The 27806-nt window shown below is 38.1% G+C and overlaps 1 protein-coding gene across 7 annotated transcripts in view; it reads left to right on the plus strand.

Annotated features, from left to right (window-relative positions):
* Nucleotides 1-27806, plus strand: part of Ralyl (RALY RNA binding protein like) — a 758034-nt gene that overhangs the window by 636398 nt on the left and 93830 nt on the right. For all 7 annotated transcript variants that reach the window (XM_085677394.2, XM_048420264.3, XM_048420263.3 and 4 more), the window contains one exon: nucleotides 23912-23959. In XM_085677394.2, the coding sequence (XP_085533520.1) occupies nucleotides 23912-23959 (48 nt within the window). The remainder of the gene's footprint in view (nucleotides 1-23911; nucleotides 23960-27806) is intronic.

Below are 27806 nucleotides of genomic sequence, written 5' to 3' on the forward strand. Positions count from 1 at the left end.
ATAACAGTTAAACTAAAGATCTGGCAATTTTAATATCATTATATAGTACATTAACACAAGTGCGATTATCCTATGAGGTTTAATTGATGCCATCAAAACTTATTTATTTCATTTAAAAAAGTACAATATTAATACTAGATCACAGGACTCTTAAAATATGATTTTTTATATATAACGTAAATTAACATTACTGAAAAGTGGTAATACAATATTATTATTAACTATACTACCTCTCATATTTTATAACATCACTATGTATCATTTTCAAGTTACTTTGCATGACATTGCATTGAGAACTTGAAAAAAATTAAAATTAAATAAATGAATTGAAAATAATAAAGTATTAACACTATGAGCTATGCAAAGTATTTATTTTTGAAGGCAAAATGCATATATTGCTACATAATTCAGTAAGTAAAATCATAATAAAAAGTTTAATGGCATGAGCTATGAAAATATTTTGTAAACACAATAATTCCTTTTATACATGTACAAGAAGCCACATTAAAACACAAAGAATACAAAAGCTCCCAGACTTGAAATATCCATTTGAGTCTAGTTACAATTGTGACAATGAAAAGAATACCAGTAATACAAATAACAAATGATATAGCATGACGCAGTATGAATATAGTAACAGAAAATTAATTCCTCACAAAGCTTACAAAGTACAAAATGAGACTGAGCAGAAAATTCAAGGAACAAACTTAAAAGATACCCTTAAGACTAATATTCATCTTCTGCTAGAGAGAGTATAGTTGTAGTGGGTGAAATAGTAGAGAATTTGATTAAATGTCCTTTGACCTTAAAGAGTGGAATCTGAGACCTCTGTTATGGGACCTGTAACTGTCATTAGTACCTGCAGATAGCTATGTCACAGCAGGAAGTGGAAAAGACAACCCTGCTGCTTCTCTCTCTAGGTCTCCCTCTAGTTCTCTGCAATGATATAGTATGATAATGTGTCACAGAAGAGAAGAAATTATTATGGAATGTGGCCCTTTTATACAAAACAATAAGTAGAGATATCACAAATTGATAAGTGGAACAAATATAAATATCCCCAAATGGTGATTGTAATGGTTTCAGAATTTTAATATTAATACTCAGGTACCTTAACATTTTAAAGCAAACATTTTTTTCCTTACAAAATTTAGATATTAGAGCGAAAGTTCCATGGAAGTGAAACACAGGCTTTACAAACTGTCTCCTTGCTGACTACCAAGACTCTGGCTTTTCAGATATTATGTACTCAGGCAGCTTCATAAATAGTCAAATGCAATATCTGCTTCCACAGAAGTATGATAAGAAACTAATGTGCAGGATTGAATACCACACATTAGTTGTGAAGTTCAGGTGAAACAAACTGATGGATACTGTTTCCTGCTTTTTAAATGAGTCCTCCTATAATATTTAGGTAAAAATTTAAGTGCCAAGAAAATCAGATAAATCAGATTAAGTTCAAAGGAGAAATACAGAATGATTAATGGAATGGAAAGACTGGCTTATGATGGGGGAAGGCTGACAGAAATGATTCTGAGTAGATTAACTATGAGACAAAAAAGGCAGAGCACTGACAAGGATGGGTCAGATATAAATACAGAAAGACTAGAACCTTGGGATATAATCATAATTGAAATTTATTGTAAATTAATCATTTTGATGAATACAGAAAATGTCAAGCTTGAGATACAGCCTTAAAATAGATTCATTTTCAAAAGAAGACACGGTGTATGCTGACAGAGGAAGGAAACTTGTTTCATAATCAATGGAGTGAATTCTGCTGAAGATGTGACCTTATATCAAGCAGACAAAAAGAGTTTTTCTTACCCTGAGCAATGCCAGGAAAAGAGCAGGTGCTGAGAATTGCTGAGACGTCACTGAGTGATGCAGAGGACAAGTAGAGGAAGAGTTGCATGCAGGTCCCTGAACCTTGATGTGTCTGTACATAAACTAACAGACTTTGGGCAGTAACTGAAATACTTTGTCGGTGCTGATACTGTATTGCTTTACCAGCAAACATGATGATTGGAATATGAGAAGGTTCTTGGTTGGGACCCAGACAAGCAAGTACTAAAGAGATCATACATCTCTAGACAGGCTGGCTACAAGTTAAATTCCCTGGCCTCACGCTGGTAGTTTTCTGACCAAGTGTATGCCATACTGCTCTTCTTTATTCTCCTTGCAACTGTAGAAAGTAATAATAATGAAGACACTCATGTATGAATAAAATCATGAGTTGAAACACTGAAAACACAAAGATAGAAAAGAAATACCACCACAGAGAAGGGTCACTGATATTCTTTCAACGTAGAACTTACAAACTCAAAAACTTGTAAATTCAGGCAGAAGTCATAAAATGACTTGCCGTTCCCTCTACTCATATGGACACCCCTCCCCTCTCGTGTAACATTACCATTGTTGCATAAAGCATCACTACTCCTTTAATTGAAGTACTGATTTTTAAATTGGTGAAACAGTTGATGCAAATAAGTGGGAGAAGAGAGTTCTAACAATTACTGACTGGATGGGAGCATATATGTGTCCTGTGGATTATTTTATTTTAGATATTTTCACTTAGTTTTAATTTCTTTTCTGTTGCTAAGATAAAATAATACAACTAAAACCATGTTACAGAGAAATGGTTGGCCTACAGTTCCAGAGGGACCCAAAATGGTGGATGAGCAATGGTGAAAGGAGCAGGAAAGTGAAAGATTCCATCACAGCTATACACAAGAAACAGAGATATATCAGGAAATTTGTAGAGGACATAAGCCATTAAAGTCAAGTCTCAGTCATGTACTTCTTCCAGAATTCTGAACATCCTAAAGAAGCAATAACCACTCCAAACATCATTACCAACTTGGGTGAGGTATTCAAGCACATAAGGCTATATGGTGAAATATTCTCATTTAAACCATTACAACCTTAATAAATTAAGACATTCCAATCCACAATAAATTAGGAAAGAAAATGTAGACTCCATGAATATTCTGTAATCCTTTAGTTTCTCACTGATTATCTTTATCCTAACCATTCTTGGAGTAAAATAACTATTTGTTGGTGAAACTTAAGCTAAGAGATTTATCTCATCAATTTTATTTTTGGAATATACTTGCATAAGAATATCCATGTACACACACACTAAATACACAGTTTTATGTGTATTCTATTAAATGAAAAATAGACAGATTTGAAGTTTATAAATCAACTCTACTATGAATAATGTGACTTGAACACATAATTCTGCCACACCCATCATTTAGACTCTGTAAGCTACATGACTCAATCCACCCACAAACCTGCACTTTTTCTGCAACCTCAGAGGAACTTAGAACCACAGTCTGCAGTTGCACACAGTAGACCAAGAAGCAAATCATTAGCCAGCCAGGTGGACAACACATTCTCTAGGCCCTTGGGACCAGGGCAAAACCACAGGCCCATCCCCCACCAGCCTCAACTTGTATAGCTAGTCAGCAGGCAAGCTTCCTGCTGGTAGGTTGTTCCAACACTCCCCACCATCAACCAGACCCTGCAAACTTAAAAGCCAACTCTGCACCCAAATCAACCCATCCCCTGTGACTTCTAAAGAACTCTGCATCACAGGCTGCAGGTGCACACAGAAGACCAAGAAGCAGCAACTAAACACAGGAGACTAAGAGAACATGTGAAGAGAGACTTCAGCACAGTTGGGTAGTCACCAAGGCAAAAATTCATTCAACAAAATATAAAAAGCAGCACACTAACATCAGACACCAGTGGTCATACAACAAACAGAAAGACCTGATAATCGTAACCCAGAAGAAGCAAGAAAAAAAATGATCTTAAATATAACTTTATGAATATTAGAGTGACTCTTAAAGAGGAAATAAAAATTCCCTTAAAGAAATGGAGAAAAAAAAACAAACAAAAAATGGAAGAAATCATATGCTCTCTTAAAAAAAAAAACTCAAGAAAACTAAGAAAAAACAAACAAACAGGAAAAAAAAACAGTTCAAGACTTGAAAACTGAGCCAGGTGGTGGTGGTGCCAACCTGTGTGTTCGAGCCTGTCCTTGAATTAACTCTTGTTCAAAGTTACAGAGAAACACTATCTCAAAAAGACACACACACCCTCCCCCCCAAAAAAAAAGACTTGAGAACTGAAATAGAGGCAATACAGAAAATACAAACCAAAGAAATTAGAGAAATTCAAAATCTGGGTAAAAATACCAGAACTACTGATACAAGCATAACCAAGAATACAAGAGATGAAAGAGAAAATCTTAAATGTTGAAGATATGATAGAGGAAATAAATTCATCAGTCAAAGAAAGCATTAAATCCAACAAATTAGTAACACTAAACCTCCAGAAAATCTGAGATACCATAAAGAGATCAAACCTGAGAATAATAGGTATTGAAGAAGGAGAAGAACTCAAGCTCAATGGCACAGAAAATATATTCCAAAAAATCATAAAAGAAAACTTTCCAGATGTTAAGGAGGATATGGACAAGGATAAGGTGCAAGAAGCTTAAAAAACACCAAATAGATTGGACTAAAAAGAAAACAGTTCCCTTTTTAAATCATAATAAAACACAAATTATGCAAAATAAAGAAAGTATATTAAGAGCTGAAATGGAAAAACGTCAAGTAACATATAAAGGAAGACCTATCAGAATTGTACCCAAATTCTCAATAAAAACCATGAAAGCCAGAAGATCCAACACAGATGTGCTTCAGACACTAAAATACCACAAGTGCAAGCCCAGACAACTATCACCAGCAAATCTTTCACTCATCATTGATAGAGAAAACAAGAGATTCCATGACAAAGCCAAATTTAAACTATACCAATTCTCAAATCCAACCTTAAAATGGTACAAGGAAAAAACTCCAACCCAAAAAAGCACACTTCACCTGTTATGTCCAAATTCACAAGGGCCCCACAAAAGCCAACAAAGAACCACAAGTCCCATATGTAAAAGCCAAGAGCCTTTATTTTAATCAGGTTTGCAAACTTGGTCTCTCTGCATGTTCAACATATTGGAATATACAGAGAACCCCGAGCTCAATTGGAATTGGGTTTTATAGTAGTAAAGGAGGGAATGATGAGCTTTCTGTCCTGCCCAGTTCCCACAGCTGGCAAGTCCCAAAGAAATTCACACAGAGAGTCTACATTAGATATAAACTGATTGATCCATTAGCTCAGGCTTCTTATTAGGTCTTGTAGCTTATATTAAACCATTATTCTTGTTTTTATTAATAAATTATAAAAATTTCCATTTCCTCCCCTCCTCCCAATACCCTCCCACTCCCCCCACTCCCTTTCCTCCTCCCTCTCCAGTCCTAAGAGCAGTCAGGATTTCCTGCCCTGTGGGAAGTTCAAGTTCCTCCCCCCTACCTCCAGGTCTAGGAAGGTGATCATCCAATCAGACTAGGGTCCCAAAAAGTCAGTATGTGCAGACGAAAGCAGTTCCAGTGCCATTGTCAATGGCTTCTAAGACAGCCCCCATGTCAGCCACATTCAGAGAATCTGGTTTGATCACATGCTCGTTCAATCCCAGTCCAGCTTGCATTGGTGAGCTCTCATTAGATCACTCCCCTTGTATCAGTGGGTGATTGCCCTCCTCGCGGTCCTGGCTTCCTTGTTCATGTTCTCCCTCCTTCTTCTCCTCATTTGAACCTTGAGGGCTCAGTCCACTGCTTCATTGTGGGTCTCTATCTCAATCCGCATCTATTGTCAAATGAAGGTTCCCTCTGATTCTGACTTCCTTGCTCACGTTCTCGCTCCCTCTGCTTCTCATTTGGACCAAGGCAGTTAAGTCCTGTGTTCCAATGTGGGTCTCTGTCTCTGTCCCCATCCATCGCCAGATGAAGGTTCTATGGTGATATGCAAAATATTCATTAGTATGGTTATGGGCCAAGGCCAGTTCAGGCACCCTCTCCTCTGCTGCCCAGGGAGGAATCTGGGGACCTCTCCTTGGACCTGGGAATCCCTCTAGAATCAAGTCTCTTGCAAGCCCTAAAATGGATCCCTTAGTTGAGTTATATACTTCCCTGCCCCATATCCATCCTTGCTCCCTCCCACCCATCCCATTTTGCCAAGCTATCCCCCACCCTCCCGTTCTCACTTCTCTCTAACCATCTCCCATTATTTCTGCACCCCACACCCCGTGCACCCAAGTTTGCCTAGCAATCTTGTCTGCTTCCAATATCCAAAGGATAACAATATGATTTTCTTCAGGTTCACCTTCTTATTTAGCTTCTCTAGGATCACGAATAATAGGCTCAAAGACCTTTAACTATGGCTAGAATCCACTTATGAGTGAGTACATAACATATTCCTCCTTTTGGGTCTGGGTTCTTTCACTCAGTAAAGCGTTTTCTATTTCCATCCATTTGCATGCAAAATTCAAGATGTCATTGTTTTATACTGCTGAGAAAAACTCCGATGTGTATATGTTCCACACCTTTTTTAACCATTCTTCTATTGAGGGGAACCTAAGTTGTTTCCAGGTTCTGGCTATTACAAATAGTGCTGGTATGAACATAGTTGAACAAATGCTTTTGTAGTATGATAGGGATTCTCTTGGGTATATTCCCAAGAGTGGAATTGCTGGGTCTTGAGGGAGGTTGAGAAACCGCCACACTGATTTCCAAAGTGGCTGCATAAGTTTGCATTCACACCAACAATGGGTGAGTGTTCCCCTCACTCCACATCCTCTCCAGCATAGGCTATCATTAGTGTTTTTGAGTTTAGCTATTCTGACAGGTGTAAGATGGTATCTCAAAGTGGATTTGATTTGCATTTCCCTGATCGCTAAGGAGGTTGAGCATGACCTTAAGTGTCTTTTGGCCATTCGAAGTTCTTCTGTTGTGAATTCTTTGTTCAGTTCAGTACCCCATTTTTTAATTGGGTTAATTAGAGTTTTAGTGTCTAGTTTCTTGAGTTCTTTGTATATTTTGGAAATCAGACCTTTGCCTGAAGAGGGGTTGGTGAAGATCTTCTCCCAGTCAGAAGGTAGCCTTTTTGTCTTACTGACAGTATCATTTGCTATATAGAAGCTTGTGCTACTGGGGTTCTACCTAGGAAGTGGTCTCCTGTGCCTATGTCTTGTAGACTACATCCCACTTTCTCTTCTATCAGGTTCAAACTGGTCAGATTAATATTGATGTCTTTAATCAATTTGGACTTGAGTTTTGTGCATGATGATAGATATGGATCTACTTTCATTCTTCTACAGGTTGACATTCAGTTATGCCAGCACCATTTGTTAAAGATGCTATCCTTCTTCCATTGTATACGTTTAGCTCCCTTGTGGAAAATCAGGTGTTCATAGGTTTGTGGGTTAAAATTTGGATCTTCTATTCGATTCCATAGGTCGACTTCTCTGTTCTTATGCCAATACCAAGATATTTTCAATACTGTAGCTCTGTAATAGAGTTTTAAGACAGAGATGGTAATGCTTCCAGAAGTTCCTTTATTGTATAAGATTGTTTTGGCTATCCTGGGGTTTTTGTTTTTCCATATAAAGTTGATTATTGTTCTCTCATGGTCTGTGAAGAAGTTTGATGGGATTTTGATGGGGATTGCATTGAATCTATAGATTGCTTTTGGTAGAATTGCCATTTTCACTATGTTGATTCTTCCATTCCAAGAACAGGGGAGATCTTTCCATTTTCTGGTATCCTCCTCAATTTCTTTCAATTTTTTCCTTCAAATACTTAAAGTTCTTGTCAAATAGACCTTTCACTTCCTTGGTTAGAGTTATCCCGAGATATTTTATGCTATTTGTGGCTATCGTGAAAAGTGAAGTTTCTCTGATTTCCCTCCCTGCTTCTTTATGCTTTGTGTATTGGAGGGCAACTGATTTTTGGGAGTTGATCTTGTATCCTGCCACATTACTAAAGGTGTTTATCAGCTGTAGGAGTTCTTTGGTAGAGTTTTTGGAGTCACTCATGTATACTATCATATCGTCTGCAAATAATGAAAGTTTAACTTCATCCTTTCCAATTCGAATTCCCGTGGTCCACTTATGTTGTCTTATTGCTATTGCTAGAACTTCAAGCACTATATTGAAGAGGTATGGTGAGAGTAGACAGCCTTGTCGTGTTCGTGATTTTAGTGTAATGGCTTTGAGTTTCTCTCCATTCAATTTGATGTTAGCTGTCGGCTTGCTGTAAATAGCTTTTATTATATTTAGGTATGATCCTTGTATCCCTAATCTATCCAACACCTTTATCATGGGACCTCCTGAGACTGAGAAGCTTGTCTTTCCAACACTTTTATCATAAAAGGGTGTTGAATTTTATCAAATGTTTTTTCAGCATCTAATGAGATGATCATATGTTTTTTTCTTTCAGTTTATTTATCTGTTGGATTACATTGATAGATTTGCGTATATTGAACCAGCCCTGCATCTCTGGGATGAAGACTACTTGATCGTAATGGATAATTTTTCTAAAGTGTTCTTGGATTCGGTTTGCCAGTATTTTGTTGAGAATTTTTGCATTGATGTTCATGAGTGAGATTGGCCTGTAATTCTCTTTCTTGATTGTATCTTTTTGTGGTTTTGGTATCAGGGTATCTGCAGCTTCATAAAAAGAATTTGGCAATGACTCTTCTGTTATTATATTGTGAAATACATTAAGAAGTATAGGTGTTAGCTCTTCTTGGAAGTTCTGGTAGAATTCTGCATTGAAACCATCTGGTCCTGGGCTTTTTATGGTAGGGAGGGTTTTTTTAACAGCTTCTATTTCTTCACTACTAACAGGTCTATTTAGATTGTTCACCTGGTCTTTATTTAACTTTGGTAAATGGTACTAATCTAAAAAGCAGTCCATTTCTTGTCCATTTTCAAATTTTGTAGCATTCAGGCTTTTGTAGTAAGATCTAATGATTCTCTGAATTTCCTCTGTGTCTGTGGTTATTTCCCCCTTTTCATTTCTGATCTTATTAATTTGAGTGTTCTCTCTCTGTCGTTTGATTAGTTTGGCTAGGGGTTTATCAATCTTGTTGATTTTCTCCAAGAACCAACTTTTTGTTTCATTGATTCTTTGGATAGTTTTCTGTGTTTCTATCTTGTTGATTTCAGCCCTCAGTTTGATTATTTCCAGTCTTCTACTCCTTCTGGGTGAGTCTGATTCTTTTTTTTTCTAGAGCTTTCAGGTATGCTCTTAAGTCTCCAATATGTGCTTTCTCCCTTTTCTTTAATTGGGCACTTAGTGCTATGAACTTTCCTCTTAGCCCTGCTTTCATTGTGTCCTATAGGTTTGAGCATGTTGTGTCTTTATTTTCATTAAATTCAAGAAAGACTTTAATTTCTTTTTTTATTTCTTCCTTGACCAATGGGTGATTCAGTAGTTGACTGTTCGGTTTCCTTGAGTTTGTAGGCTTTCTGGGGTTAGAACTGTTGTTATATTCTAACTTTATTCCATGGTGATCTGACAAGACACAGGAGGTTACTAATAATTTTTTTAAATATTCATTTATTATATATACAATATTCTATCTGTGTGTATGCCTGCAGGCCAGAAGAGGACACCAGGCCCCATTACAGATGGTGTGAGCCACCATGTGGTTGCTGGGAATTGAACTCAGGACCTTTGGTAGAGCAGGCAGTGCTCTTAACCTCTGAGCCATCTCTCCAGCTCACTAATATTTTTTTGTATCTGTGGAAGTTTGCTATGTTACCAAGTATGTGGTCAATTTTCAAGAAGGTCCATGCACTGCAGAGAAGAAGGTATAATCTTTCCTATTTGGGTGGAATGTTCTATAGATATCTATTAAGTCCATATCCATCTCTTCTGATTGACTTTGGTTTGAAGTCAATTTTGATGAAAGTAAGAATGGCCAAACCCGCTTGTTTCTTAGGTCTGTTTGCTTGAAAAACCTTTTCCCAACCCTTTACTCTGAGTAGATGTCTATCTTTGTGGTTGAGGTGTGTTTCTTGTAAGCAGCAGAATGTTGGATCCTGTTTTCGTATCCAATCTCTTAGTCTGTGCCTTTTTATAGGTGAGTTGAGTCCATTGATATTATGTGATATTAATGACCAGTGGTTGTTAACTCCGGTTATCTTTTTATTTTTATTTTTTGTGTAGTAGAGTTTGTGTGTTTCCCTTCTTTGAGTTGTGCTTGTGAAGGGTCGCTAGATGTCTGAATCATTGTAGGCAGTGTTGGCAATGCTAGATTCCTTTGGTTGCGATTTTCCTTCTATTACTTTCTGTAAGGCTGGATTTGTGGCTACATATTGTTTAAATTTGTTTTTATCCTGTAATATCTTGTTTTCTCCATTGATAGTGAATGATAGCTTGGCTGGGTATAGTAGTCTGGGTTTGAATCCATGGTCTCTTAGTTTCTGCAGTACCTCTATCCAGGACCTTCTGGCTTTCATGGTTTCCATAGAGAAGTCCGGTGTAAGTCTGATAGGTTTTCCTTTATAAGTTACTTGACCTTTTTCCTTTTCAGCTCTTAATATTGTTTCCTTAATCTGTACATTTTGTGTTTTGATTATTATATGGCAAGGTGATGACTTTTTTTTGATCCAGTCTATTCAGTGTTCTGTATGCTTCTTGAACCTTCATAGGAATATCATTCTTTAGGTTGGGAAAGTTTTCTTCTATAATTTTGTTGAAAATATTTTCTGGGCCTTTGATCTGCAATTCTTCTCCTTCTTCTACTCCTGTTATTCTTAGGTTTGGTCTTTTTATTATGTCCCAGATTTCTTGAATGTTTTTGGATAAGAATTTTTTGGATTTGCTGCTTTCTTTGATCAGGGTGTTTATTTTCTCTATGTCGTCTTCAGAATCTGAGATTCTTTCTTCTATCTCTTGTATGCTATTGGTTATGCTTGATTCTGTAGTCTCTGTTTGCTTACCTAGCTTTTCCATATCCAGCTGGCCCTTGGTTTGTGTTTTCTTTATTGCCTCATTTCAGTTTTCATTTCTTGAACTGTTTCCATTACCTGTTTGATTGTTTTTTCTTAGTTTCCCAGGGTATCATTTACGGATTTAATCATTTCTTCAAACTTTTTGTTATTCTTCTCTTCCATTTCTTTTACTCATTTCTTCAAACTTTTTGTTATACTTCTCAACCATTTCTTTAAGGGAGTTATTCATATCCTGTTTAAGGGACTCTATTGCTTTCATAATGGCACTTTTTTCCACTTCTTCTGGATTAGGGTGTTCAAGTCCCTCTGTTGTAGGGTCGCTGGCATCTGGTGATTTCGTGTTGTTTTTCAGATTGTTGGAGGAATTCCTGCCTTGGTGTCTGCCCATCTCTTCCTTCAAATGTTCTCTAATGAATCTTCTGGTACCGGGTCAGATTCCCCACTCTGATGAATCTTCTGCTAGAGGATCAGCCCCCCTTGCAGGCCAGGAATCTTGCTGAGCTGACACAGGGCCTATGTTTCCACCGGCAGGCTATTGAAACACAGGAACTCCCTCCTGCAGGGTTGCACTTCCAGCCAAGTCCCAGCATGCAAGCCAGCTGAGCTGGGTGATTTTATGGCCCCAAGGAGGAAGGGAGGAATAAAGGAAGGGGTTTATGGGTGAAAGGTGGCATGGTCTAGGAGACTAGAGGACTTAGCCCCTGCAAAGTGACCAGGGAGTCAAGGGTGACGGGGAATGTCTGAGCTCCTCCTTGCCGGGCTTCTGCCAAGGGTCAGAGCAAACTCACATCAATGATGAATCTTCTGCTAGAGGATCAGTGCGGCTTGCTGGCCAGGAATCTTGCTGAGCTGACACAGGTCCTACCTTTTCACCGGCAGGCTATTGAAACACAGGGACTCCCTCCTGCCGGGTTGCTCTTCCAGCCCAGTCCCAGCGTGCAAGCTGGCTGAGCTGGGTGATTTTATGGCCCCAGGGAGGAAGGGAGCACCCATTATTCTTATTTATATTACTCACATGGCTTGGTACCTTTCTCAGTGGGGCAAGTCACATCTCCCTTCTTCCAAGATGTGGCAGGACTGCAGAGGAATTGGCTTCCTCCTTCCTAGAATTCTCCTGTTCTCATTGACCCACATCTACTTCCTGTTTGATTTTCCCACCTATACTTCCTGCCTGGCTATCAGCCAATCAGCGTTTATTTAAAATATACTTGACAGAATATAGATGATTTTCCCACACCACTTCCCCCTCTTTTTTTTTAAACAAAGGGAAAATATCCATAGTCCATTTTGGGGGGGAATGTGGGCATAGTTTTCCAGGCTACTTCTGGCTGGTTGGAGGCACTGATAATCTAATGGGGACTGAAAGGAAATTTAGAATTATGATCAAGTCCTGATTGGAGTTCCTGTGATTCTTGATCATCTCAGACAGCAGTATTGAATCTGTTCTGGATGTAGAACTCAGATATCCAGGCCATCTGTTCCTACCAGAGATTTCTCAGGTTTTCCTTGATCAAACCTGATTTCTCTCAACTTGGAATGAATCTGCAGCCTCTCATTTCCGGTGAAAACAAAAGTAAAATCTCTTCTCCAAAGTAACATATCTTTTAACTTCAATCTTGAAGTCAAGGTATTTTCAAAATACTTATCTTGGATTAATTTAGCAGCATTTATAATCAAATATCTTTTAGCAGCTGTTGCTTCTTCCTCAGCATTCAAACAATTTAAAGAGAGCATAATAGCATACAGTATCCAGATTCTCTGTATATTTTCCATCTTTATGTGGCTTTATTTTAACCACATAACCTCTATTTCTTTTATTTTTAATATTATATTTAATATTTTAATATTTTTTGAGACATGGTTTCTGTATATCTTTGTCCTGTAACACACTTTGTAGACCAGGCTGCCCTTGAACTCACAGAGATCTGTCTGTCTCTGTCTCCGAGGCGTTGGGATTAAAGGTGTGTGCTACCACACTGTGAAGTCACAGAGGTCAGTCTACCTCCATCTCCCAAGAGTTAGGATTAAAGGTGTGTACTACCACACCCAACTACTCTCTCTCTTTCTTTTCTATTTTAAGGACTTTAACCTTTAGCCTGCATGTATTTTTAAAACACTGTAAACCTCGTCTGTTTGGATGCTCAGCTTCCTAGACCTGGAGGGAGCAGGGAGGAACTTGAATTTCCCACAGAACAGGAAACAAAAAAGATCCCACTGTAAACCATTTAGAGGTTTTTTCCACCTTTGAAACTCTTTTTACTGTATATATCTCTCTCTTCTTCTGACCACATGAGTTTTTAACAAGCAATATAGGTAGGATTGAAGCCTTGGTCGCCCAATGTTGCTCAGCAGCAGTCAGGGAATTAGTATCAAGAGACAAAAAATTTAAAATGTATAAAATAAAAGACAAATGGTCCCTGGGGGTGGAACCATAATCCCCCTTTTTTGTTTTATGCAAACAAGCTTTGAGCGTAACTCCCATGTAGGTAAAAGCCTGGAGACAGTGACTTTTAACATCCCGTAATTTTTCTCCTGTATGAGCTGAGGCAAAAATAAGATGGGAATATGTATCCCAGTTATGTGAACATATTGCATGCACCCAAAAGAAGGAGCATGGGTAACATCCATTTGCCACAAATGATTAGGAGCAAATGAGGAACAGTTAAAAGTTCTGTAAGCAAAGGCATTTTTTTTTTACAATATCAGTGGCTTGCTCTCGAGATATCTTAACATGAAATCTTAAAGACCCAGCATTGAGATGAAAATGATGATGAGCCTTTTTTGCAGCTCCATAAGATTCTTGACTAACTGCATAAATTTGGCGAGTAAGCTGATCAACCAAAGCATTCCCCTCACTCAAGGGGCCAAGCAGATCGCTATGAGCCTGCAAATGTCCTACGTAAATGGGAACAGATCGGGCCCAAAGCAAAGTTTGAATAGCTAATAACTGCATCTGGACTCGAGATACAGAAGCAATATAAGCTGCAGTTTCCAAAGGCGCAAGAATCTTGCTTACATACTGACTGTCAGTAAAAAGGTTAAATGGAATGTCAGCATATTTCTCTAAGGCCATTTGTATAGTGATCAATTCAGCCACCTGAGCAGATTTAGCATCAACAAGCTGAATGTCAAAGTCAGGAGGAATTAGTGCATAAAAACAAGGTCCAATCTACAGCAAAATTCTGCAACCAAGTTATTTCTGCCTGAGTATATGGTGTAATGACCTTATCAGGTACCCATAGGATGGGTCCTTTCTGCCAAAAAACTCCAGTAGGACTATGCTGAAAGGGAAAAATTATCAACTCACAAAAGGAAGTTGGATCTGGCCGTTGTTCGCCTTGCGCTTGCGGGTGCATGCCTTCCTTGTCCCTTCACTCGCGGCCCCGGCGAGGAGCGTACCATCGTCCCCCGGAACACGGGGGAAGAGTCGACTGCCCTGTCACCCATTCCTCAGCAGCCCTGGGGGGCTGAGGCGATGCACCTGGCAGCCTGAGCACACAGCCGACCTTGACCCAGAGCCCTGAACCGTGAGCGCTGCCTTCGTTGGCTGCCCCATCCATCCAGGCCGCGGCTATGGCCGAGACGGAGGCTGGGTGACGGCGGGAGCTTGGGCTCTGGAGGCAAGGCCATAACAAAGGAGAAAGATGAGTGGAAAAAGTTTGAGCAAAAAGAGATTGATTACAGCAGACTAAGAGTTCAGGCAATGCAAATAAATAAAAAGAAAGTTGGATCTGGACTCCCCTTTAGAATGTCCATACAACCATTTACTGCTCTAAGATCTAACAGTAACCTCCATTTACCAAACCTTTTCTTAATAATAAAGATAGGAGTATTCCAGGGAGAAGTGGATGCCACTATGCTTCTAGCTGTTCTAGGAACTCACTCCGTAGGCCAGGCTGGCTTTGAACTCACAGAGATCTGTAGGTCTCTGTCTCCAAAGAGCTGGGGCTAAAAGTCTGTGCCATTACATCTTGCCCTTTTCCTGGGCCAACCAATTGCCCCTTTATTGCCAGGGCAGTTCCTTTAGAAGTGTCCTGACCCTCCTTAATGAAAACAATTCCTAGATCCAGCTCCACCTTGACCTTCCCTAAGGGCAGAAACAATAACCTGACCCAGCACGTGAGTGCCACCACACAACCGAATAAAATCATCCAAATTGTCATTTCCATGGGGGCATATAGCCACCCGACAAAATCTGCCAGCGCCCTCACAGGCCAATCGCTTTATGGCTGGCATAGCTGAGCTCACATCCCCCAAAACACGACCTCCCACCTGCAGCAGGCGGTCAACAAACTCAGAACAAGGTTCTGAAGATCCCGAAGGGTCCCAGAAAGCCGCTCTCCCGCTCCTTAGCTAGGCAGAGTTTTCCAAGCTCCAACGGCCGCAGCAGCTATCTGAGCCCAAATGCTAAGCCAGCATACTGTCCTTTACTAGCTAACATGTCAAGGGAAACCCGCGATGGCATTATTCCCTGTGGTCTTTCTGCAATTTTCCTGCATATCACCTCTCCATAACAAATAATCTCCCCACAAAAGACAGGTTCTGCAAAGCTGCCTTCCTTCTTTTACTAACTTCTGTTTTATCAGTGGGATCTCCTTTTCTAAAATTTCTTCTTCCTCTTCAATATCCCTAACTCTCTTAACTTCCTGCTCCTCAAAAATCTTAATAGAACTCACAGATTTTACTTTCTGAATCTCCTCAAGGGTTTTGTTCAAATTCTCTAATTACTCTTTGTCCCGCGCTACGGTCTCGCCAGCAAGAACGACGCGGGGCACTTAGGATACTTCTGCAGTAAAGCTTTAATGCCTCTTGAGAGGGAGAGCATCAGCTTCCAAAGCGGAGACCCAGAATGAGGGGAACCCAGCCCTTATAAAGGAAACAGTCCTCGCTTCTGACGTGTCACTCTTGAATTGGTCCACTGCCCATTATCCCAGATGATGCCTCGGGAGTAGGCAGGGACGCAGCGGTAGAGAGTTACAAAGCACGTGCGCTGGGATTAAAGGCGTGTGCTACATCACCTTGAACTCACAGAGATCTGCTTGTCTCTGCCTCCTAGGCATTGGTACCAAAGGCGTATACTACCACGCCTTGAGGTCACAGAGGTCAATCTGCCTCTGCCGCCCAGGCATCAGGACTAAAGGCGTGTGCCGCCACACCTTGGGGTCACAGAGGTCAATCTCTACCTTTGTTCCTAGAAGCAATGGAGAATGTGGTCCGGCCCTCCACAACTCTTATACTTTTACATCATCACTGAGAAGAGCATCTCTGACTAAGCGCCATAGCGAAAAATATTGCTATGGGGAAAACTTCTGGCCCTCACTCTTTCAGTGCATTTAACTTTACCTGTTCCCAATCAGTCATATTAAAGCCCCCTGCATGTAGAAGCCAGGGATTAAACTCTCTCAAAAAAATTAGGCAATTAACTACCTTACACAAAAGAAAACTGTCTTAAGGAACTCTAGTGCTGTCTACACTTTAATACTGGTGCCTTACTTCTTACTTACTTATTCACTTACTTACTTACTTCTTGCTTCTCTAAAAGCACTATCAATTGGCCTTTTAATCGGCCCCTTAACACTGGAACAGAGTTACTTGTACCCATAAGCAATACACCCTCACCACTTACAGGCTGGTCAGCCTCCCAAGGGCGATCTCTCAGGGATCACAATTTCCCATATCTCACAGATGGGTCTCCGCAGACAAGTATCCGACTGTAGCTGCTGAATGATCACAGCGGCGTTGTAACACCTGAATCTGTATTACCCTCTCGGTACAGTTCGCGCGCACCTGTCCCTTACGCAATTTTGGGCAAAGGCCTAGAGATTGAACAAAAGGCACGAGAGACCATGGTCATTCAAAAGAGAACAGTCAAAAGTCCTTTATTCAGCTTTTTGAAAACTAATATACTAGGGCCCAGTAAAGGAATTCCTTCCTAGGTGGGAGGAACCTGGCGCCTTAGGAATTCCTCTCCAGGCAGGGGAGAGACTGGCGCCGTGGGAACTCCTTCTCAGGCGCGGGGGGGGGGGGGGGGGGGGGGGGGGGCACACGGCACGGACTGGCACCATGTAGAAACTTCTCCTGGGCAGGTGGGAAATTATCATACCAAAGATGAAGCAAAGCCCTACAGCTAAATCACCAGGCTATGGCAGAGAGAACACACGAACAGCAGGAAGCTTTAGCTGGCAGACCAAACTGTCATCGAGATACACCCCAGAAGGAAGGGCTGACCGAGCCCTACAACAATAAGACTAAAGAAAGTGATCAAGGGAGTTAAAATTGGAAAGGAAGAAGTCAAACATTTGCTGTTCACAGATGATATGATATTATATATGAGTTACACCAAGAATTCTACCATGGAACTCCTACAACTGATAAACACATTCAGTAATGTAGCACAATACAAGATATATTTTCAGAAAGGTACTTTATCTAAGTACAAATGATAAAAAAAAAAAAGGCTGAGAAAGAAATCAGAGAAACATTGCCATCCACAATAGCCACAAATAACATAAAATGTCTTCGGGGTAACACTAACCAAACAAGTGAAAGACCTGTTCAACAAAAACTTTAAGTCTTTGAAGAAAATAATTGAAGAAGATATCAGAAAATGGAAAGATTTCTCATGCTCTTGGATAAATATCATCAACATAATAAAAATCACAATCCCACCAAAAGCAATCCACAGATTCAATGTAATCCCCATCCAAATCACAACACAAATCTCAACAGACCTTGAGAGAACAATTCAACTTCATGCAAAAAAACAAAAAACACAGAATAGGCAAAAGAATTTTGTACAATAAAGGAACTTCCAGAGGCATCACTATCCCTGATATCAAGCTCTATTATAGGGTACAGTAATGAAAACATCTTAGAATTGGCATCAAAACAGACATGTGTTTGGATGCTCACCTTCCTAGACCTGGATGGAGAGGGGAAGACCTTGTACTTCCCACAGGGCAGGGAATCCTGACTGTTCTTAGGACTGGAGAGGGAGGGAAAGAGGGACTAGGGGGAGTAGGAGGGAAATGGGAGGAGGTGGAATTTTTTAATAAATAAATAAAAAGAAAAGAAAAAACCAGACAGGTTAATCAATGGAATCAAATCGAAGACGTGGATATTAACCCACACACCAATGAACACCTTTTTTTTTTTTTGACAAAGAAGCTAAAATTCTACAATGGAAAAAAAGTGCATTGTCAACAAATGGTGCTGTTACCTGATTGTCAGAGTGCAGAATAATCCAAATAGGTCTGTACCAATCCCCATGTACAAAACTCAAGTCCAAATGGTTTAAAGACCTCAGTATAAATTCGACCACACTGAACCTGGTAGAAGAGAAAGCAAGAAGTAACTTTTAATACATGGGAACAGGAGACCCTTTATTTACTTCCTAAAAAAACCCCAGTAGCCCAGACACTGAGCAACAATAAATAATCAAGACCCCCTGAAATTGTGTAGCTTTTGTAAAGTGAAGGACACATTTAATAAGACAAAAAGGCAGCCAACTGAATGGGAAAAGATTTTCACCATCCCGTCATCAGACAGAGAACTGATCTCCAAAATTTAAAAAGAACTCAAGAAATTAGACATTAAAATATCAAATAGTCCAATTTAAAAATGGGGTACAGATAGAAACAGAGAATTCTCAACAGAAGAACTTCAAATGCTGAAAGACACTTAAGGAAATGTCCAACATCCTTAGACATTGGGGAAATGCAATTCAAAACAATGCTGAGATAACATCTTACACCTGTAAGAATGCTTAAGATCAAAAATGTAAATAATAGTTTATGCTGGAGAGGATATGAAGTAAGGGGTTCACTACTCCGGTACTGATGGAAATATAAACTTGTACAACTACTCTGAAAATTAGTATGGTATTTTCTCAGAAAATTGGGAATCAACAACCTGAAGACTCAGTAATATCACTGATGGGCATATACCCAACATACTACATAATAAAACATAAACTACAAGGACATTTGTCAACTATGTTTATAGGAGCATTATTTGTAATAGCCAGAACTGAGAAACAACCTAAATGCCTGTCAACCAAAGAATGAATAAAGAAAATGTGTTGCATTTTCACAATAGAATACTACTCAGCAGAAAAAAATACATCTCAAAATTTGCATGCAAATGGAAGGTAGTAGAAGAAGTCATCCTGAGTGAGGTAACCCAGACCCATAAAGATGATCATGGTATGTACCCCATAGTGAATACTAGCTGTAAAGTGAAGATTATGGACCTATAATCCAGGACCCCAGAGAAGCTAAGTACCAAGGAGAATCCTAAGAGAAACATACATAGATCCCCTGTGGAAGGGGAAAGAGACAAGTTCTCCTGAGAAATTTGGGAGCTTGGGGATGGAAGTAGAAGAAAAGTCAGCAGAGTAGAAGAAGAGAGAAGAGGAAGGAAGAGAACTCGTGGGAATTGAATGATCAAGATGGGGGAAGGACAGAGATGGAGAACACAAAGGGATATCTTCATTGAGGGAGCCATTATGAGGCCAGCAAGAAATCTGGTACTAGAGAAATTTCCAAGAATTCGCAAGGAGGACCCCAGCTAAGATCCTAAACAGTAGTGGGGAGGGTGCCTGTACTTGCCTTGCCCTGTAGTCAGATTGATGGCTATCTTTAATGTCACCACAGAACCTTCATTCAGCTACTGATGGAAGCCATTTGATGGAGAGAACTACAGGGGAATATTGGACTGAGCTCCCAAAGTCCAACTAAAGAGAACATAAGCAAAGAGGTCAAGGCCGTGAAGGAAAAACACAATGAATCATCTGCTGAGCTAATATAAAAGCTTTTCAACTTTGGCCTGACAAAGAGGAAACCATCATAGGACCAAATGGGTCATCTGAATGTGGGTGACAATTGCATGACTGGGGCAGGCTGTGGGTCTAAACAAAGCCTTTGCATTTCATGTTTTTGCTTTCTTCTTGGAGAGGGTCCTAAACATGTAACTCACTACCATCTTGTTTCCAGTGGCTTCTGAGATTGCATGGTTACTCCAAACTATTTGTTTTAAAAATAAAAAAGGCTTTTGTATTATGGGCTAAAATAGATTAGTTTATATGTATAGCAATACCTCACCTCTCTTAACAGAAAAAAATAAATAAAAGGTTGTGGGCTGACTGACTAAAAGACCAATTTTTTCTGCAATATGATTCTATGATACGCAAAATTCTTTGCAAAGTTTATTACTGTCATTTGACACATAGTTTTAAATAGAGGTTCTCACAGTGTAGTGAGAGGATGGAATTTATGAAAAACAAATAAACAAAAAACCAACTGTCTAGTAAGAGGAAGAAAATTGGAGAATGGTGACAAGAATGTTGTGAAAGCTTAATGGAGGAGACCCAGGGTTGCTGGAATTAACCTTTCAAATCTTGGGATCCCCAATTATTCTCAGAAATTTAGAGGGATCCTCTAGCTCAGAAACTCAGTAACCACTCTGGCACTGCCTCTAAAGCCAAACAACTAAGACAAAAGCAGACATGGTAGGTCAGGACTATCTGCCCATTTTATTCATTTTTAACATTGACAAGTAAAATTGAGATCATGATGGTAGGCGGCAGGACATGATGATCACAGTTTAAGATTCTTTAATTTGTAATCATATACCTGTCTTTTACAGTCAGGATGGAACAAAAAGTAACCAGTTTGGACACGGTAATTTAAATAGCAAATGATAAAAATAAAATCTTCCCTCTCATGCACTTTCCATTTCCAAAAGTTCTTAATATATTGGAGCATTTCCTAAATGTGTTAAGCACATGAGTGTAATCATTATTGTCATGCTAATAATGTCTTAATCAATTACCCATTGTACCATAGATTATTGTTATAATTAAACTCTCTATGGTGGGACAATATAAAAAAAGACTATTAGAAAACATGTAAAAAATTGCCAATATACTATTTCTCTGGCAACAGTAGATTTCTGAAAATATAATAATGAAAAGGCAAATATATAAGCTGAAGATATTTTGAAAGCATTTACCTGTGTAGTATCACATAACTTCACTTAGCCTTGGTTCTAAAAATGGTAAGCATACGCTGAACAGTACAGGCTGTGACACTGCACCTGACCTAAAAACCTAGGCATTTTTGAGGCTTTTTCATATACTCATAAATACATTATTTTTATTGTCCTCATTTAAATGCAACAACTTGATATTAAGTTAAATGGAGAGAAACTCAAAGCATTTTCACTAAAATCAGGAACAAGATAAGGCAGTCTACTCTTTCCATATTTGTTTAGTAGAACTCAAGGTTCTAGATAAAGCAATAAGGCCACAAAAAGAAATAAATCAGAACACTAATGACAGCTTATATTGGAGAGAACGTGAAGGAAGAGGAACACACCTCCTTTGTTTGTGGGAGTGCAAACATGTATAGCCAGTTTGCAAAACAATATGGTGGTTTCTCAGAAATTTTGCAATCAATCCATCTCAAGACTCAGTATTACCATGCTTGGGCATATTCCCTAACGATGTTCAATTATACCACAAGGACACTTGCTCAACTATTCATAGCAGCATTACTTGTGATAACCAAAACCCAGAAACACCTAGATGTCCCTCAACTGAAGATTGAATGAAGAAAATGTGGTACATTTCTACAAGAATTATTACTCAGCAGTAAAAAAACAATGACATCATAAAATTTGTAATCAAATGAATGTAACTAGAAAAAATATATCCTGAGTGACAAACCCCTGACCCAGAAAAACAAACATGGTTTGTACTCACTCATAAGTGGATTGTAACTATAAAGCAAAAGATAACCAGATTATAACCCTTTGCTCCAGAAAAAGAAAGCTGTTCCTCAGTTGTGAAGCTAGGAGAATTTTGCATCTACATCTTAGAGGCATACATATGGATTGACCATGTAAGTTTCCTAAAGCAAAACCAGAACTCAAGGGTGCAGAGTCCAGAGGAAACCTGACTGAAGTTCAAAGAAACTGACAGAAAATTGAGATTATCCTGATACAACCAGATTTAGCCATAGATAAAATTATAACTTCTGAACCCATGTGCCTCATTCGGTTTTTGATGGCATGTTCTTTATCAAGTTTTGAGAAAAGATCACTGTATTTTATGCATTGTTGCATTAGGAAAGTCTCAGAAGACATTTATGCCCATAGTTTGGTAACCAGTAGGTTGTCTTAAAAATCCCCCAGCTCAACAATACAGACGTGTCAATACAAGAGATATAAACTATAACATACACCACTTTAATAATCTGTACAAGCAAACAAAGGTGAGGTTTTTTTGCTTTGTTTTTTTACTCTTTAGGCAATATATTTTCTAGACAATAACTGCATTGGTCTTCTGGGTTTGTAGAAATAGGGCATTCCTGTGAACAGGAATAAGAATTGTGTGATCTTCTAATTAGATACTTGTGCGAACTAGATTTTTCCTTAACTTTTCAGAACTTCAATTGGCACATCCTGTGCAATATTAGGCCCTACTGCAGACAGAACTGTCCTAGACTAGATATGCTATGTCCAACCTTTTCCTTCTCTTTGTAGTAAGTTTGAGGAGGCATGCATGTATTGTTCTTAAAAGCAAGAATTAAAATTCCATTAATAAGGGTTCTCAGCATTCCTGTTTTGAGAATAGTTATAAAATAAATGATGGTTAGGTTGATTAGAAATATAAAATTACCCTTCTCTCATAAGAGGTTCTGCAAATCAGCTAAACATTAAATTTTAATATGAATCAAGGAATTTGTCTTTTATGTATACACACAAGGAAAATGAAAGCAAGTATGTTGATAATTCACACAAAATATCACGGCACCATTATTTACCAGAAAAACATTAGAGAAACTATCAATATTTACCAGAAAATCAATAAACAAAATTTGTTGTAACAGTAAAACTTAGAAAAGAATATAACTCAGCCGGGTGGTGATAGTGCACGCCTTTAATCCCAGCACTCAGGAGGCAGAGGGAGGGGGATCTCTGTGAGTTTGAGGCCAGCCTGGTCTACAAGAGCTAGTACCAAGACAGGCACCAAAGCTACAGAGAAACCTCATCTCAGAAAATAAATAAATAAATAAATAAAGAAAGAAAGAAAGAAAGAAAGAAAGTATAAAAATGAAAGAAAAAATACAACTCTTGTATCTAGTACATAATAGATAAGTTTTAAAGGATACTAAGAGAAATAAATCAGACAGAAAGGAAAGCGTTGATTATGTCATTATATGATGCGTAACTGTGATTCACAATTCATGAGGTACCTAAAATAGGCAGGTATATAGACAGTATGTGGAGTAGAGAGGATTAAGGCAGAAACAGGTGAGGAGCAGCATCTGTTTGCTACTACAGAGAAATTCATAAAATAGACAATGATGACATTTACACAACTTTCTGAATTCTTTTTATGCTATTGAATTGAATACTTGACATGGTTAAAATGGTATATTGAATGGTACATTAAAACTGTACCTGAAATTATGAAAAGTGACAATTTTCATGCTCTCTGTGCTTTATCATTATGAAAATTTAAATTAACAAATACCTAGTAAAAATTATTATGAGTATTAAAAAAACAATAGAATTTAGATTTGTTATGGTTGAGAATATTGAAATCAAAACAAAAAATGTGAATTCAGTCTCTAACCAACCCCTGTCAATTGTTAGTAATAAGAATTCAATAAACTTCTTGGGTATTTACTTAATAGTTACTTACCTTATATATGAATAGTTTTGATGACTAAAACAAACATGCATACAAAGTGCCTCACAAAAGACCTTTATCCAAATGGATATAGTCAGTTCTCACTGTGTAGACAGAGGGCTATTATGGCAGAAATGCATGTGTTGGTCCTATTTTAATGTAACAAATTGCCAAACTGTGATGATAGTCTGATAAAGTATATAAAAATGAACACTTTTTTATAATGCCCTTTATAGATATATTAACATATGTTGGTATAAAGTAATTGATTTCTCATTATAAAAAATTATTATTAAAATAATCATGGTTTAAACATACGCTGACAATTATTTTTTTTCTATCCATAGTGGTTATGTCTTTGACTATGATTACTACAGGGATGATTTCTACAATAGGTATGTAAATTTTTCAATTCTGTTCTTTGTAATCTATATTATGTTCTATTTTATGCATTTCATTTACTGAAGCTATTAATTAAAGTGCATGAAATAATATTTTGTGATGACAAATTTGAAATACAAAGTTTCTACAACTGTGTCATAGATATATTGTCTGTTTTTTGTTATATTTTTGACATGCAGTAGATATTGCAATTAGAATTGAGCATTAGAGTTATATAGCCCTGAAATTGTGTTGGTAGTATTGAACAATATCTTAATCATCTTATTATTTTCAAGGTCAATTGATGATTTAGAATTATGAAAACTAAGAGTTATTTTGACTCCAAAAGAAAGAGGGAAGAGAGAGAGAGGGAGAGAGGCAGAGAAGGAGAGAAAGGAAGGAAGAAATGAAGGAATGAAAAGGAAGGAAAGAGGGAAGAAAGAAAGAAAGGAAGGAAGGAAGAAAGGCAACAAAATCTAAAATTCATCTGCCTTTGTGATACTTTGAATTTATTAAAATCAGAAGCTTAACAGTGCTGTACAATTTTACTCTACACTGATAGTACAGGAACAAATTTCAATAATTTATAATTTTATGATTTAAAACAATACTTTAAAATAATTGATAGAATTTAAAACAAATTCTCTTGAGAATTTGATTCATGTCTTTAACTAAGATTTATCAAAATCATTCTAGATTACAGACGTGGTTTTTCAACAGGTGACTTAGGATGAGGAGTAAGAATTTCCTTGGGCTCTGTGAGCCACCATTGCTTTTATGGAGGCTATATCAGCCTCCGTGTCTCATCCTCATTGTGCACAGCTTTTCCTCAAGTTTTTTTTTTTTCATATGCAGTTCTTGGTTATCTTCTTTCCCATAGCTTCGTTTCCTCATATCATATACATTTCCATTATAGATGGCAGAAAGAATCATTTCATTCATTTCACTGGGTCTACATCTGGATGTCTTCAAGGAGCATGATAATATGTTTTTGTTTAACTGTTTCTCTGATTTGTCCATTTACATTTTGCTTCTCTTTTACTTTCAATGTTATGACTCTAAAGTTATTTGCAGCATCAATTACTTCTATTTATTATCTGCTTTTGTTAAATGCCACAAACAGCTATAGCTCCTTCTGCAGTGTAAGGCTAATCATGTTTTCCTCCCTATCTTCATGAGCAAATAGTGATGTTAACTTGTGTTTGGCTAATAATGGATGCTTAAGTTATGCAGCTCACTAATCTCAGTAAAGACACAGCATCCTTTTGTTCATTACAGATCAAGGTAAACTCATTGCTTGGTAATTCATACTGATGCCACAGCATACTTACATGTAAATGCACAGGGGAGCAAAAGTATCTCCAACTTGTATGCAAGGTTAATGTACACCAAATCCTGTGTGGGGAATGAGTTCTGAGGACACACTTAACAGAGATGAATAAAGGCTCTAGATTCTCCTGAAGGCAAAAGTTGATTCTGAAGAATAATTCCCTCAAATTGTTTTATAATTTGAACATTTTAGGTTTCATTTTTGACATTTAGTAGCTTATAATCATGTGCTCTGAAACCAATGCCTACATCTGGCAACATTGAAATAAGCCCATCCCCAATTGAGAATAGACAATATGGAGATAGTCTTACATTTAATGAAAACCTTAGCATTCAATAGTTTCATAATTATTTCCTACTGGAACTTTTTTAGTATGCAAAACATCGTTTTAATAGTTCTGTTTACATTCTCTTCTGATGTATACTATTTAATGGGATATCAAAATGTCATTCCATTGGTCCCTTTTCTTAGTGTTTCATTGTATACTTAAAGAATTTCTACTTAAATGAATTTTGTTTTATAAGGTAGGAAATAAATTTCTATTTTTGTAAAAAAAATCAAATTTGCAGTTATCTCATTTAAAGAAAAGACAAGATATGGGACTTGTAGGCTCTGTAGATAAAGGGGGCTGCTGTGCAAACCTGGTAGCTTTTGTTCAATAACCAGAATCTATAGAAGTAGAAGGAGAGAATAGAAAGAGAGAACTGACTCCACAGTGTTGTCCTTTGACCTCCACTCATACAGTGTGGCATATGTCTCCTCTATCTAAAACACACACACGCGCGCGCACACACACACACACACACACACACACACACACACACACACGCCACAGAATAATTAGCTTGTTAAGAAGATAAAAATCTCCATTTTACTGTTTATACAAAATAGTTCTCCAAAACAGAAGGCAAAATAGACCTTAGTTTGCAAGGACCAAGAACCAGAAACAGTAAAAGAAATATGGAGAATGAAGCTCTCTGAGGACTCTCCAACGCATACAAAAGTTAACAACAGTCAATTTTCTATGTTATTTCTTTGTTTCATATACAATCTATCTGGCTTCTATGTGAGCAATAGATCATTATGATTATTTTACTAACAGATTATCTAAAAAGTGTGTTTTTTCATTAGTTTCTCTTTCTTTTTTAACACTTGGCCAAGAAAGACATGAGCATCTGCCATCAGTTTCTTAGGCCCTTACAAACCCAGAATTCTCCAAGTAAATCAGGGGAGAAAGGATGGATAAGATAAAGAGACCTGGAGGCATCGCAGCATTTAATCACAAATATTCTGCCCAAGCTACACTAAGCTTGTGTTTATATGGGACTTTTTCCAAATATTTTGTCCAGTACTACAAACTGAGGTGTTACTTAGTACTACAAAACCTGCTATCTGGTCATGATCATTTTTAACTCATAAAGTTATGAAATAACTAGCAAGAGTACTAGTATGTTTTTAGTACTGAAGCAATGATAAAAGCCAGAATAAATTAACAATTTTAACAATAATAATAAATATTGATATTTATGTAGCAATGTCTATATATCTGGGTAATAAGATGGTGGCACAATGGTTCTTCCATTATAGAGCATTTTTCCACCTTGGAGTGGCATTCTATCTATAGCTCAACACATCTTCAGAGAGATAGTGAACATTCTATTATTTCCTGAGACCATGTTAATAAAAGTAAGAATGTACACTATTTACGTTTAGCAGAGAACATTACATTTAAAAGAAAAACTTACTAAATAAGAATTGAGACTCTGAAAGAGCAAAAACATTTTGGCATAATAGAATTAACAATTGCCAAGACACAGGCACTTGCTGTTACTAAAATTCATGATGGGATAAGGGCCTCGCTGAGCTGAAATTATGAGTAGGAATTTCTACTCACCCCATTCCACAGTACCTCGGTGGAATTGGGACTCGAATTTCTGAGGAAGAGACATAGGCTACTGGTATGGATATCTCTGAGGGAGTATTATTGTTCTTTTTAAAAATAATACCATGGTGGGATGTCCCGGGCAGCTCGCGGAGCAGCTGCTAGTGGCTATGGGTCCCCGCAAGATCTCCAGGGTGGCAACACCATGCGGCCAAGGAGTCAGGGTCCCTGGGCGAGCAGCAGAGTCAGGTGGCTGGATGCGGTGGACGACAGAGTAAATGGACATAAGGCTATACATAAAGCTAAACATTCATTACTTAAATAAAGGAAAACATAGACAAACATAGAGAGAACAAAGACACACACACACACACACACACACACACGCACGCACGCACGCTCCCACCCATACACAGGTACCAGAGAGAAGATGGCTACAGGGGGAGGTCCAAAAAGGCTGGGGTGGGCGTGGTTAGTTCTTAAAGTGTCCCAAAGTAATAACAAGTATATTGAAGCAAATTCTGCCAGTACTGCCTACTAGATTCTTCTGTTCCTTTTGGAATAAATCATAATTACAGGGGTAAAGAAACAAAGCAGGGATGATGATGATGATGATGATGATGATGATGATGATGATGGGAAACCTAAT

Source organism: Myodes glareolus, chromosome 16 (assembly GCF_982192425.1).
Source record: "Myodes glareolus chromosome 16, mMyoGla1.1, whole genome shotgun sequence".
NCBI classification, from domain to species: domain Eukaryota; kingdom Metazoa; phylum Chordata; class Mammalia; order Rodentia; family Cricetidae; genus Myodes; species Myodes glareolus.